At 52.4% G+C, this 14,768-nt stretch overlaps 1 protein-coding gene across 3 annotated transcripts; it reads left to right on the top strand.

The window, feature by feature from the left end:
- The first annotated feature begins 8,021 nt into the window (after positions 1-8,021).
- LOC123786966 (leukocyte immunoglobulin-like receptor subfamily A member 6) lies at positions 8,022-14,768 on the top strand. 3 transcript variants are annotated; one of them, XM_087871024.1, is made up of 7 exons: positions 8,022-8,430; positions 8,654-8,689; positions 8,858-9,139; positions 9,291-9,590; positions 9,815-10,075; positions 10,326-10,625; positions 12,792-14,768. In XM_087871024.1, the coding sequence occupies exons 1-7, from the start codon at positions 8,382-8,384 to the stop codon at positions 12,959-12,961; spliced, it is 1,398 nt and encodes a 465-aa protein (XP_087727150.1). In that variant the 5' UTR covers positions 8,022-8,381; the 3' UTR covers positions 12,962-14,768. The 3 variants fall into 3 exon arrangements, with proteins under 3 accessions (XP_087727150.1, XP_087727148.1, XP_087727149.1); XM_087871022.1 differs by lacking the exon at positions 9,815-10,075; XM_087871023.1 differs by lacking the exon at positions 9,815-10,075 and having other exon boundaries at positions 12,470-12,930.

The raw sequence follows: 14,768 nt of genomic DNA, 5'->3' as shown, positions 1-14,768 counted from the left end.
TGCCCCTCAGCTCAAAGGAGGCCAACAGAGGCCCTCCCACCCCTGCCCACCTTGTGTGCCTCTCCTGGGTCTAAAGGTGCCTGGTGGGCAGCCGGAGGGTCTTGGGGGAGTCCACAGGGTAGGTAAAAGAGAAGTCTGAGTGAGATGGGGACTCCTGGGCCAGCCCCAACCCCCCATCCACAGGACCGCCTAACATTGGTGTGCCCCTCGGGTCTGTTTGCTCAAAAGGACCACACAGTGCCCCGGGTCAGTTCTGAGAGCCCCTCAGAGGATCTAATGCCCCCTCAGATCCCCAGAAACAATCTTGTGTCTCGCGGAGGCCGAGAGTCCAGGAGAGACACCTGGGGGCTACATGTCTCCAGGAGCTCTGAGGCTGGGCCACTGGGCGCCTGAGGGAGAAGACTGTGAGCAGAGACAGGGTCTCTCAGGGGGCGCTCCAGCCCCACCCCCACACTCCCGTCCTTTCGCCCAGGATGGTCTAGAGACCCCAGCCCCCACCCACAGGGCCAGGCTCCACAGCTGGTGAGTCCCAGGGGCCGCTATCCAGCGGCTTGGAATTTCTGCCAGTCCCGCAGGAGGAGGGCTGGGAGGTGGGTAGAAATGGCAGGGCCACACTCCGGGGCTCCAGGGGCTCTGAGGCCGTTGGAGGAGGGCTGGCGTGGTCATGGCAGAGGGAGAGGCTGGGGACTCGCCCGGGGGAGCTGCAGCCAGGTGCCTACCCTCCTCACCTCCCTGTCTTTGGATTATGAGGTATGGGGTGGCACTCACAGGCTGGGGCAGGGGCGGCGTCTCAGTACTCCCCGAGAGGGTGATTTGGGGCAGGTCCCCGGTCCTAGGTGAGGAGTCCCTGTTGTCCCTGTCCTCTCTGAGCAGAAAAGGTCAGCTCAGTGCCCTGTCTACAGGGAAGTGTGAGACAGGACGCCATAAAGGGATCACAAAGGACGGTTCCACAGAGGAGGGTCCACCCAGGAGGGCATGGCAATAGGCGGGATCTCCTGGCCGAGGAAGCCCGATCCCTGCAGTCTCAGACAGGACTGGGGTGGGAGAAGCACGGACCTCGATGCCACCAGCCTGAGAGGAAATGAGGTCAGACACGTGACAAGGCAGAGGCCCCACCCACTCCCGCTCAGAGGCGGGGCATTGGCTACTAGCCGGGGCAGGGGCGAGGCGGCCGCTCCCCTGCGAGGCACGCAGAACGCGTCGTGGGGCGGGGTCTGCAGGAGCCCCTCTCTCCAGGGAGGTGGAGCTTCTGAGAAAGGCGTTCCCGCTCTGAAAAGGGGCGGCCCTGCAGGGGGGGGGGTCTCATTTCCGACCTTGACTGCCCCCTTCTCCCAGGAGCTCGGGTCTGGGAAGGGTTGGGAAGCCCAGGGGAACGCAGGTGCAAGTGGTGTCGTCCGTCAGGCCCGGGTCTCAGCAGCGCAAGAGGAAGTACTCGTAGGCTGGAGACAGCAGAGGTTAGGAAATCCCCATTTCAGCATCTCATTGCACACAAAACTGTGCAATTTTCTCCTAAAAACCAGCTGCCCCTTGTCGGCGTAGCGCAACGCCTAGGAACGCCAGCCAGGTTTGGAGAACGTGTGGGGTAGAGGACAGAGAGGGGCGGGTTTGCAGCACCTGGTGTCCAGGGAGGATGCGGGGAGTCTCGGACAGCTGTAGAGGCCAGACAGACACCTCCTTGGCAGCTCTTATTTCCCATTTCCAAGAGATCCTGAGCGTGGAGCCCCTCACCCAAGCCTGAGGAGGTCGCTGAGCCCTCTAACGCCGGGCCCGGAGCTGCTCAGACCATTTTCTGAGCGCGGAGGTGGAGCTCACCCCTGACACTGCCCTAGAGAGAAGGCTCCGTGCCGGTGGGCACCTCTCTACCGCCCCCTGTGCTCACCTGGGGGCCGCCACGCGCCTGGGTGCACACCTGAGACCAAAGTGGGTTCGCACACGGAACACGGGAGTCCAGGGACGCTGCACGACATGGCCGTGTGCAATTCGTGTCCACTCTGCGTCGTGTGCGGAAACCCGTCCAGTGTCACCCTGCCTGCTTCTTAAAGCGATCCTTGCAGATATAAATTACAAATTTACGTGATGAGGATTTATGACTTAAAAAATTCTGCAATTTCATTGGGATTAGATGAAATGTATGTATTCATTATAGAGAGTAATTTATGATTATAAAGTTTTTTTTAATAAAATATGCTTAGAAACGAGCTTTATAAATAATACAGGTGCATTCTGAAGTTTTTTTCATCAAATTGTCTACACTCAAATCTCAAAATTTGTTCCACTACTTTATTCATTCATAAGTATGATTTTTTAATTTCTTTATACTTTCTAAATAAGTTATGTGTATATAACAGTGATACTGGTTTGGTTATATTAATTTTATATTCTATTAACTTAGTACAGACACTCCACCTTTCGGGTGCTTTACAATTGATCTCCTTCGATTAACTGATAATCATTATATCAACCTCAACAAAATTGAAACTTGTCTCTTTATTTCCAGATTGTACACTACTGTTATTTGCAGCCAATATCTTATGATAATGACAAAGTAAGATGTTAACACGAAACTAAGTGTTGCTTTAAGAAAAGCATCTTAATTGGGGCGCCTGGGTGGCACAGCGGTTAAGCGTCTGCCTTCGGCTCAGGGCGTGATCCTGGAGTTATGGGATCGAGCCCCACATCAGGCTCCTCCGCTATGAGCCTGCTTCTTCCTCTCCCACTCCCCCTGCTTGTGTTCCCTCTCTCGCTGGCTGTCTCTATCCTGTCGAATAAATAAATAAAATCTTAAAAAAAAAAAGCATCTTAATTGACAGCCCAAATTATTTAAGTCAAACACATGTTTAAAAACTGTATTTTTGGGGTGCCTGGGTGGCACAGAGGTTGAGCGTCTGCCTTCGGCTCAGGGCGTGATCCCGGCGTTATGGGATCGAGCCCCACATCGGGCTCCTCTGCTGGGAGCCTGCTTCTTCCTCTCCCACTCCCCCGGCTTGTGTTCCCGCTCTCGCTGGCTGTCTCTATCCTGTCGAATAAATAAATAAAATCTTAAAAAAAAAAAGCATCTTAATTGACAGCCCAAATTATTTAAGTCAAACACATGTTTAAAAACTGTATTTTTGGGGTGCCTGGGTGGCACAGAGGTTGAGCGTCTGCCTTCGGCTCAGGGCGTGATCCCGGCGTTATGGGATCGAGCCCCACATCGGGCTCCTCTGCTGGGAGCCTGCTTCTTCCTCTCCCACTCCCCCGGCTTGTGTTCCCGCTCTCGCTGGCTGTCTCTATCTCTGTCAAATAAATAAAATCTTTAAAAAAAAAACTGTATTTTTATGTGTATAGCAATACTGACCTATTTCAGTCCATTTCTCTGTTACATTCAGGTTTTATCAGGAAAAAAATATTCTTTTCTTAATACAAATTAGGAACGGAATTTTTTCTGGGCTTGTACGTTTCCTGACTTACTCTTTGAATTTTATAGCCCTCGTGAGATACATTTAAAAGACTTCTTGGTATCAAACATTTGGATATCAACCCACTTAATGATGTCTATTCTTCATTCATGCTTTCTGAATTGTATAATTTTCACATGGAGATTGAGAATTCGAATTCATCTATACTTGCTTATCTTTTTGTTTTTTATGTGAAAATGGATGAAATTAGGTTTGCAGGATTAGCTAATTTTGTATTCACCAGTTTTATAACAGCGCTGATTGTCTCTGTTCCTTAAGGGTTTAAGGTGAGAGAGGTTGTCTTTGAAGATAAAAATCAAATGACTGGTGTTCTTCCTTTTTTTTTTTTTTTAAGATTTTATTTATTTATTCATTTGACAGAGATAGAGACAGCCAGCGAGAGAGGGAACACAAGCAGGGGGAGTGGGAGAGGAAGAAGCAGGCTCACAGCAGAAGAGCCTGATGTGGGGCTCGATCCCATAACGCCGGGATCACGCCCTGAGTCGAAGGCAGATGCTTAACCGCTGTGCCACCCAGGCGCCCCGACTGGTGTTCTTCCTTGAAATCTGCTGGCAGTTTTCGGAGTTCTTTGTGACTGACAAAGCGAGCGAGCGAGAGAGTGAGAGAGAGAGAGAGATGAGGAAGACAGTGATGATGATGATGGTGGTGGTGGTGATGTCCTACCCAGGTTAGTTCAAATAACTAACACACCTATGTCGTATGCATTGAATTCTCTCACTCTCTCTCTCTATTCATATATATATGAATATATATCTCCAATATATTTATGACCTACCCCTCATCCATGAACACTGGGTCCTGAATTGTTGAAAAATACAAGTTCTCCCATCTGCAGTAGATAGCTTACGTGCTCAGAATGAACACAGAAATTGAATAGCTCAAGTATTTCTACATTGAGAGATGACTTTTCACACTGAATTTCTGAGCTGGGGGATACAGGAAGACTCTGCTGCAATGGGACTCAGAAGCGAAGTCTCAATTCATAAAACACAAGGAGACAGAAAGAATCCAGTGAGAACAGAGTTGACCCTTCTATAGCAAAGACAGGGTCATTAGGGACACCGTAGTAGTTACATCACGAGAAACGGGGGAGGTACAAGAACACACAGCCCAGGGGACAGGTTTGGGTCCCGTCAGCACCTCATTTCCCCGCATAGTTTTATGGTTCTCAGACGCAGCTGACACCATGAGCCCATCACAAAACAAGGCAGACGCTAACACTGGAGAGCAGGGTAAAGTCCCGTTATGGGGACGGCTTGGAGGGTTAAGTGCTGTCGAGGGGAGGCGGGGGCCCTGGGTGGACATCCAGGATCCTGGGTGATTTTTGTGTGCCCTGACCTCTGTGACCTCTCTATCCTCAACTCCTAGCCTCCGGCACCCAAGGTCCCGGAGTGGTGATTCTCATCTTGAGCATGGCTGCCGTCGTCGTCGTCATCAGAATTTTCTTCAAGCCTCGGTACGATAGGAGAAGAGCCCAAGATGCGGCCAGGAGGTAAACACAAGAGAGAACAATGCAATGATCTGAAGAGCAGAGCCTGGGGAATACATCTCGTGTGCCCAGGAAGTTCTGGAAGAGCATGTGGGGCATGTGCTGCGTCAACTGTCAGAAGGGCATTGTGAGGAGAAGGAGCCATGGCTCATGTGCAGGGACGATGTATGTCCTCTTCTGCCATTATTATTTTTTTTTAAGATTTTATTTATTTATTTGACACAGAGAGAGAGACAGCCAGCGAGAGAGGGAACACAAGCAGGGGGAGTGGGAGAGGAAGAAGCAGGCTCATAGCAGAGGAACCTGATGTGGGGCTCGATCTCAGGACTCTGGGACCACGCCTTGAACCGAAGGCAGACGCTTAATGACTGAGCCACTCAGGTGCCCCGTCTGAGCCACCCAGGCGCCCCCTCTTCTGCCATTAAACTGCGGACTCTCCTTCCCAACCATTGTTGAGTGTCTTCACTGGCTCCCATCTTTCCCCAACCAGCTTATACCCACATGGCAGACTTCAGTCCACATCTCCATAAACTGCCATGCTCTGGTACAGTTTCAGGTAACACATTTTCCTCCTTTCTAATCACCATACACCTTGTGGTACATGAATGGGTCTCCATCTCATCTGACAATACGGGCTGTTTTAATGAATCATAAATTGGCATAAAAAGATGCAGCCTGAAAGAGATAAATCCATGAGATGCCCCAACACTCTCTGTGCATCCACTAGCCCTTCCCTTCCACTAGATGGCCTGGTCTGTGCTGCCTCCAAGAAACCTGTGTGCAAAATGCTGGTTCGTGGCATTGGCCAGTATCTCTGGTGTATCTCCTTCCTTCATAGGCAACTTCAAGGTGCCACTGTGAGATGCCCGATGGGGAGGAATGTGCAGAACTGATGTCACAAAACAGTCCAAGTCAACACTGGATGCATTAATGCCACTCTGGTAGCCCCAAAGTGCACCCAGGTTTCCTTGCATTTTATGTGGAGTGATTATTTATATTTCTCTTGGCCCAGTTTCAGTGAAATCACAAGACTGAAGCTTCAGGACTCGAGATGAGATGTAAACGGTTACTGTGTACTATCAATCGTGGGAGGGGGCAGGAGCGCAGAGACCTAATGCCTTACGTGTAGGGTGTAAATTACATGAAATTGAAAGATGGCAGATCCTTAAAAACTTGAACCCAGAAGTACCATGTCACCAAGAAATTCCACTTCTAGACATAAGTTGTAGTTCTGCAAGATAGACAGTTCTAGAGATCCCCATACAACTCCATGCCTAGAGCGAACAAGAGGGTCCTGACACAGAAATCTGTAAAGAGGGTAGATCTCATGTTAAGCGCTCTTATTACCACAATGAAAAACAGACAAGAAAAAGAATTGCATCCAGGTAATTGAGCAGACACTTATGCAAGTATGTTCATAGAAGAACTCACAAGAGACAAAAAGTGATGACAATCAAATGTCCACCAACCGACGATGGATTAACAAGCATTGACTGTGTCCAGCTAGTGATTTGCATGAAGCATGGAGGCAGAATCTAGAAGACCTAATGCCTGGGGGACAAGAGGCAGTGGGGAGACAGCAACGACTCAGGTTTTGCTGGAGAGAAGGTGCTGCTGTCACAGAAACAGAAGTCAGAGAGAGCAAGTGTGTGAGGGAAACAAATCACAACCGAGGCCCAGAGCCAGATGGTGATTCCCTCTGTGAGTCAGTTAACGGTCTTATAAACACGTTCCCCATCCTTCTCTGGGGTCACCCATCTGGGATAGCCCCACTGGGTCCTCCAGTCAAACAAGGCAGGGCATGGAGAGCTCTCCATTCATCGCTCCCTTCCGCACCACACACAATGACGTCGTCACACAGCTCTGCCCCTGAGCCCTCTTTCCATGAACCCACGAACACCGCAGTCGGGATCAATGGAAGACTGGAGACATCCTGTTGGAACCACCATCAGCCTCCCCCCTCTTTCTTCTCCTCCAGGCTCTCACTCCTTGAGGAACTGTCTTGCTCTCATGGCCGCAAACCTACCGGTCACTGTCCCTCCCCTGCACAAAACCGGCCCACCTGTCTCCACCTTACTCCAGTCACACCCAATCTCTACACCCGCCGTTCCACCTGGTGACGATCAAGCTGAGCAACCCTCTCCAGCCCCAGCGGGGCCCGCTCCTCCCCACCAGCAAGCTCATCCCAGTTCACCACCTCCCTCTCCAGACACACACACAAGCGGAGTTGTAACTACATGTGTGTCTCCCTGGCATGTGCTGGCGGGGACAATCTCAACAGAGCAGACTCCTTCCAAATCTCCTAGGCCACGAAAACAAAACGGAACTACTGCTGGCTCTTCCTACCAACTGGGAATGTGTTTGTGTTACTGGGATTCTGGGAGCGCTCGCAAGAAAGCACAAACACCACTTAGAATGCTGATTGGCTTATCAGGCAGCGCTCAGACGAAGGGCAGAGTGTTACACTGCCAAGTATCCACACCATCTCCTACGGAACGCGGCCTGCAGAGCGCTGATCTCCTCCCAACAGCTCTCTGTTCACGCGCTACCCTGCTGACGATTTTCCTGCTTCCGGGAGGTAAAATCCAGGAACACATGCAGGGCATCCAGAGCCTGTATGGGGGCCGGTCCCCCCCTCCCTGAGGTCGCAGTTCCAGGTGAGTTCACCATCCTGGGCGAGGATGACACCTATAGGCACGCTTGTGCTCGCACCATCTTGCATGGGGCTCTCCATCCCAGAATGCCCCCACAATCCCGTGACTAAGCTTGCTAGATGTCCACCTGTCCTTGGTTTCTCTCCTTCTCTACGGGTTATCAAAACCATGGCCAAAGTTCCCTTTGTCAAGGGTTTGTATTGTCTGTTGTCACTAATCACAGCCCCACGCGTCCAGGGAAGGCACGAGGCTGTCGCCTCACCAGTGAATCCCCAGCGTGCCTGGCGCCATGACTGGATGTGGTCACTGCTCACTACACATGGGTTGGTTGCCAGCATTGTGGAAGGAAGGAAGAAAATTTGCATTTACAGAAGTTCAGGAAAGGGAAGTGTCTCAGCGCAGGTCACACAGCGTCTGGGAGAGGCAGGGGCGGAAGTAGAACTGAAATTGGGCTGGCTCCCAGGCCCTGCCCTACCTCCCCCCGCCTCATGCGCGGGGACCAGCGCTGTTCTCTGGACTTGGGCTTGGTGGGGAGGAGGCAGAGACAGTGAGGTTTGGGGAGACTCACGTCTGGTTTGAACGGTCGCAGGACCTGCTGCTCTCGGGCCACCCTTCAGGGACAGCAGAGCAAGGCCCTGGAGGGGCTGTTCCCTTTCCTGTGAGGCCATCTATCCGGGACCCGTGACCAGGAACACGGGGCCTGGGCCGTACCACACCCCGTGCATCTGTCCGTCCAGCACACTCTGAGGACGTTATAAGCTGTCTGCACCGCTGGGGACCATGGCAGGCAGCGCCAGGACCCCGACCCTCACTGCCCTTCTCTGCCTCGGTGAGCGTTCTGGAAAAGAGGAGGGATGGGGTCGTCTTCCCCCCTGCCCCAGGTCGTGGTCCCTGGGAGACCTCAGGACTGGGGAAGATCAGTGGGGGCAGAAATTCTGGCGGGGGGGGGGAGTGCGCTCAGCCCTAGATGTGACCCAGCGCCCAGGGGCCCAGACCAGGCCTGGAGCAGCTACGTGTGGGTGGGGGACGCACTCACAGGAACTCTCTTCCAGGGCTGTGTCGGGGCCTGTGGGACCAGGCACTCGCGGGTGAGTCCTCCCCAGACCTCCTGCTTCCGCCCAACAACCCCCTGGGCAGCTGGAGGGCACAGAGTGTCGGGGCTGATGGTGACCAGTGTGGGAGGGGGCTTGGGGTGACAGGTGGAAAACTGAGGGAAGAAGGGCACCCTTGTAACTCTCCGTGGGATTCCCTTCCAGGGACCCTCCCCAAACCCTCCATCTGGGCTGATCCTGGCCACATAGTCACTCAGGGGAGGCCTGTGACCATCTGGTGTCAGGCGTCTCTGCGGGCTGACGGCTACTATCTGTATAAAGAGAGGGTCCCTGAGCCCTTCTGGGAGACCTCACCGGATTCCAGCAACAAGGCCGGTTTCTCTTTTGCATCCATGAGTTCACACACTGCAGGGCGATACCAGTGTGCGTATCACAGCAGGAACAGCTGGTCACAGAGGAGTGACTTCCTGCCTCTGGTGGTGACAGGTAAGGGCAGAAGCCGGCCCCTCCCCGAGTTCCTCCTCCAGGCAGAAGGGAATGGAGTGTGGCCTCAGGGGGACCCCACGCTCACGGTCCACAGTACATGGGGTACCTGGAGTGATGGCCCCTGTAACACAGCTCCCCCCTTCTCCCTCAGGAATGTATGGCGCACCCTCCCTCTCAGCCAACCCAGGCCCTGTGGTGGCCTTGGGAGGCACCGTGTCCCTGTCCTGTAGCTCACAGGTGATATGGGGGTCATTGCATCTGCTGAAGGAGGGGGGAGCTGATGTGCCCCAACAACTGGAATTGACGTCCCATCCTGAGACGTACCATGCACTCTTCCCTGTGGGCCCTGTGAACACCTCCCATGCGGGGACCTACAGATGCTACGCTTCTCCGCAGTCATACCCGTATACGTGGTCACAGCCCAGTGACCCTCTGCACCTTCAGGTCACAGGTGAGGGGGCCCCTTCCCCCTCCCCACCCACCTCCTGGGCCCAGATGACTGACCTAAGCCATATGCCCAGTGGAGCCCTGGGATTGATGGGGGTGGGGGACTCGGTCCTCCTGGGGCCAGACCCACAGGTGGGGGGCCTTGGGAGGGACCCATGAGAGCCTCACTGCAGGCCCTGGGCCAATGTGCGGTGTGTGTCCCCAGTCCCACTGTCCCTTTCTGACCAGGTGTCTACAGGGAGCCCTCCCTCTCGGCCCAGCCGGGCTCCCTGGTGCAGTCTGGAGACAGCCTGACCCTCCAGTGTCGCTCAGAGACTGGCTTTGGCAGATTTGCTCTGACCAAGGATGAGGAGCTCAGAGCTCCCCAGCGTCTGGATGGGCAAGCCAGCCCCAGTTTCCCCCTGGGCCCTGTGAGCGGCACCCACGGGGGCCGGTACAGATGCTACGGCGGACACAATCCTGACTGTCTGCTCAGGGCCCGGGACCAGGGTTGCCCCTGGATGATGGGGTCCAGGGGGAGGGGCAGGAGCACAGGCTGAGGTGGGGATGTGGTCTAGAGACAGGGACTGAGAAAGGCACAGTGAGGGCCATGGAGACAAAGGACACCACTCAGACAAGAGGTGCTGAGAGGGGGTCCCACACAGAGTCTCTGGAGAAAGGACAGTGTTCCCCAAGTCCAGGATCAAGGGCGTGTAGGGAAGGGGTGGCTCTCTCCATGTTGCAACCTTCCTCTCCCCAGGAATATATGAGAAACCGTCCCTCTCAGCCCAGCCGGGGCCTTCAGTGTCCTGGGGAGAGAACGTGACCCTGCAGTGTCGCTCTGAGATCTGGTTTGATACCTTCCACCTGTCCAAGGAGGGGTCCCTCGCTCCTCCCCAGGTCCTTCGTCTGCAGGACCCAGCCATACCTCATCAGGTCAGCTTCACCCTGAGTCCTGTGACCTCAGACCACGAGGGGACCTACAGGTGCTACGGCTCACGCAGCGACTCCCCCTACCTGTTGTCACACCCCAGTGACCCCCTGAAGCTCCTGGTCTCAGGTGAGGGGCCCACACCCCATGTCCATTGAGTGCCCAGACCCTTGGGCCATGGCACTGTCCCTGGAGAGCGCTGGGCTGGGCTGGGAAGGAGGGAACAGCATGGAGCTCAGCCACTGGGTGACCCCTCTCTGTAGGGGATGGAAAAGCCAGAGAGTCCCTTACCATCCCGTGTCTTACCCCACCCAGAGGGACAGAGGCAGGGCCAAGTCTGTGCAGGGAGGAGACTGAAAATTGTAAAGAACGAACTTCGAGGGGAAGCATGAAGAGCCATCTCAGCCCCACAGCCTCCTTCTTCTTCCAAGCAGCATTTCAAGTCTTCAGGCCCTTACCCCATGCACAATTTTCCTGTCCCCTGGGAAGAGAGTCCTTTTAGCTTAGAGGAGACAGTCTTCCCAGACCTGGGCTGAAATTTGCTGATCCTCTGCCCCTCGTATATATACACATGTTCCCACAGGTCCTGGGGCCAGGAGAGGGCCATGAAGGGAGGGACATCATGTATCCAGCAGCACTGAGCTCACGCGGGCCCCCTGTGTGTCCGTGGGAGAGGAAAAGCACGAAGAAGCCCAGCTGAGGTGCAGAGAAAAGAGTTAACTCCGTCTCTGTCCTTGTGCTGATCTCTAGAAAGTAAGACTATCGTGGCACGTATGGAATCAGGCCCATGACGTGTAGAGCATGGTAAAGGGTGCCTCTCATGTTCAGGTCAGGAGGCTGGGGAATCCCTGGAAGTCATAGCTCGAGCCGAGCTCGACCAGCCACTCTTGAGGGAGACATTGACGAAACTCTATTCATATCGGAGACTTGATTCTCCCAGTTATCAAAGGTTGAATCCTATCCTGGATTTCAAAAGACGAAATCAGATCGGAAATTTGGTACAGTGAATTCTCTGGAAGATGTTTCAGGAATTCCTCTTTCTTGGGACTTCTCTACTCTGAACGTGTCCCATCTCCACCAGTAACTCTTGGCATTATGGAAAGGAAAGAAAGGCTGGATTTCTGCCCAGTTTCCATGAGCACCAGGCTGTCAGCTGGGTCAGGTCAACCTCCAGAACATCTTCCATAAGAACTTATGTTTAGCGTTCCCTCCCCCAATCCTGGTGTTACCTGGTATTTCTTGATATTCCTGTCTCATATCTATAGATCTCTATATGTCTTGTCCATGTGCCCATCAGAGTTTTTTCCTCTATCTTTGATCGGATGTTTGGTTTTTTTTGTTTTTTGCTTGGTTGCCTATTATCTGTCTGCATATCTAGACAACAAATTGAGTGAATCATTAGAAGCGATGTGAATTACGGGAATCCTTGCCCGGAGAAAAATGCCTGATGTGTGGTATATAATCCATCATGTATTTTTTTATTAAGTTCAGTGAGCCAGCATACAGTACATCATTAGTTTTTGATGTAGCGTATAATGATTCATTAGTTGCGTATCACACCCAGTGCTCCTCAGATCACATGTCATTTTCAAAAAAAACCCAGGGGCGCCGGGGTGGTTCAGTTGTTAAGCATCTGCCTTCAGCTCAGGTCATGATCCCAGGGTCCTGGGATCGAGCCCCGCATCGGGTTCCCTGCTCGGCGAGAAGCCCGCTTCTCCCTCTCCCACTCCCCCTGCTTGTGTTCCCTCTCTCACTATCTCTCTCTGTCAAATAAATAAATAAAATCTCAAAAACAAACAAAACCTGGATGGATAAAGATGGAAAGTGCTGTGGAAATATAATCCCAAGTCAGGGACAAAAACAGCTGGCTGATGAGCAGGAAAGAAAAGGGAGACCCTGCCTTTCACCCCTCCACGTTCCTGAATCTCAGGACAAAATGAAGGCTCACGTGTTTATTTTTGCCTCCTAATCAGGTACAAGGTGCATGCCGGAGACGCTCACCTCAGGGATGGAGATGGCATTAGCTAGTTTCAGGGACTCCCTGGAGACGAGAAAAGAGATTACTTCAACATTTCTACGTCTCCTCAACCACAGGCTCTGTTTTTACCTCTCAGGTGTAGCTGATACCCTCAGATAATTACATAACAGGTCAGCCTCCAGGGTGGATGAATAAGGAGAAATTCTGAGTTCTGTGATGGGCTCCCAGGGACACATTCCGTCGATAAATGCAGGAGGACGGACATGGTCGTTTCAATATGCTCTGACCGCCACAATCTCTTTGTCCACAATCTCTAGCCTCGAGCAGCCAAGATTACACAGTGGAGAATCTCATCCGGTTGGGGATGTCTGCCTTAATCCTCGTGGTTCTCGGGGTGCTGCTCTTTCAAGCTCGGCACAGAGAAGACCCCAAGATACAGGAAGGACACAGACGTAAGAGACAGAAGACGGACTTTTCGGTGAGGTAGAACTTTGAAAACGAAATTGATGATACCGAGAGTTTCTGGAAGAAAATCTGGGCATACTCTGGGGAAACATTCTGCTGAGAATATTCTGGGTATTAACACGTGTTGGGTGCATGGGTTTGGGTGCTGTAGTGGCTCTTCTACAATCAAACTGTGGTCATTTCACTCCCCAGCACGTCTCCTTCCTGGCTTTTCCTTGACGTTTTCTGGACTGGCTTCCTTCTTTCCTCAACCCTATGACATGAGGTTACATCCCCCGTGGTAGCTTTGGGTCCACCTTCATGGGATCCTTGGTTCTCTGTTCCCTGGTGTGTGTAGTCTTCAGCTCAGAACACAGATTCTGTTTTAAATACTGAATAGATGGATGTAACCAAGTCCGGTTTGGGGAAAAGACATGGAAAATCATTCTGTAAAAGAGAATCTGGACCCACAAGACATTCCCTTTTCATCACATGATAAATGATCTAGTTTCTCCAGAAGTATCATCACTTGGAATGAACAGGATGAGGGAACAGCAGGCAAGCTGAGGACAAAGCAGAAACTGACACCCCACAAACACCCCCCCCCCCCCACGGGCTGTACGTGACATTCCTCAGGCACTCCTGGCCGCCCTAAAGGACAAAGAAATAGTGAACCTACAGAGACCACAATCCTGCAAGACTTGAGTCTCCCTCAGTTTACAAATGTTTTCGCAGTTTACAAGAACGAAGCATTTCTATCAATAACCCAGCTTCCAGAAGGAAATGTAGATACAGTTAAATGTCCTTATAATCTGCAGCCTCTAGGAAGTTCCCGACTATCTTCTTGTTAATGCCTTGCTGGAGGGAAGAACAACCTTAACTTGACAATGGCCAGGCCTCCGGTATCCTGTGAGTCTTCTTTAACATATGAAAGTATTTTCTCAACCCCCCTCTTTCCTCACCTCCCCCAACCCCCTAGTATATAATCAGCCACCCCTCACAACCCGGGGTAGCAGCTCTTTCTGCCCACCGCTCCTGTCCCCGAGCTTTCATAAACCACCAATTTTGCATCAAAGATGCCTCAAGAATTCTTTCTTGGTCGTCGGCTCCGGACTCCACCCCACTGACCCTCACCAAGATCCCACAACCTCATCACACACACCGGTGTGTGAAGTGAGAGCCACATGCTGTGCGAGTAAACTGGCTTTAAGAAAATACCATTTTTGCAGAAGTCCTGACTTCAGGCACTTACTGATTTCTTTGGTAAAAATACTCCCTACGTGGCCAACTTGAAGGGGCCTGTGTGAATTCGCTGAATGCAGAATGAGGAAGTAATGATTACGTCATCTCTTCCACGCTCCTAGGAGCCAAATGCCCCACACCCACTGATAAGACCCACCGGTGTGCGTGTGTGTCCTTCTGTTTTAAGGTTCTGGTCACTTCCACCTCGCGTGGGATGGAGCAAGCCTCGTTTTCCCTAGACCCTGAGTATCAACCAAAGTTGTTCTTGAACAAACATAGCAAATGCTTCACGTGTTGGCGTTGAGGTCCCCTCAAACATGTTCCCCATCTACCTGTTCACCCTCACCTGAGTCTGATCAAACAATGAGCCATGGCCCAGGTGAGAAGTTGCTCCTCTCAACAAACACTTAAAGATCACAGGGTATGCGATTAAGGATTCAAAATAGGGAGCGCCTGGGTGGCACAGCGGTTAAGGGTCTGCCTTCGGCTCAGGGCGTGATCCCGGCATTATGGGATCAAGCCCCACATCGGGCTCCTCTGCTGGGAGCCTGCTTCTTCCTCTCCCACTCCCCCTGCTTGTGTTCCCTCTCTCCCTGGCTGTCTCTATC

The sequence above is a fragment of the Ursus americanus genome, chromosome 21 (assembly GCF_024610735.1).
Source record: "Ursus americanus isolate L20-20 chromosome 21, mUrsAme1.1.p, whole genome shotgun sequence".
Classification (NCBI taxonomy): Eukaryota; Metazoa; Chordata; class Mammalia; order Carnivora; family Ursidae; genus Ursus; species Ursus americanus.
The sequence above is the reverse complement of the archived record's forward strand: the minus strand, read 5'-3'. Positions and strand labels throughout refer to the sequence as shown.

Bases quoted from the DNA above. Each gene is read 5' to 3' on its own strand.
- LOC123786966 (XM_087871024.1), top strand. From the start codon at position 8,382: ATGGCAGGCAGCGCCAGGACCCCGACCCTCACTGCCCTTCTCTGCCTC. The intron at 9,591-9,814 runs GTGAGGGGGCCC...CTTTCTGACCAG, and splicing joins TCTGCACCTTCAGGTCACAG to GTGTCTACAGGGAGCCCTCC. The intron at 10,076-10,325 runs GTTGCCCCTGGA...TCCTCTCCCCAG, and splicing joins GCTCAGGGCCCGGGACCAGG to GAATATATGAGAAACCGTCC.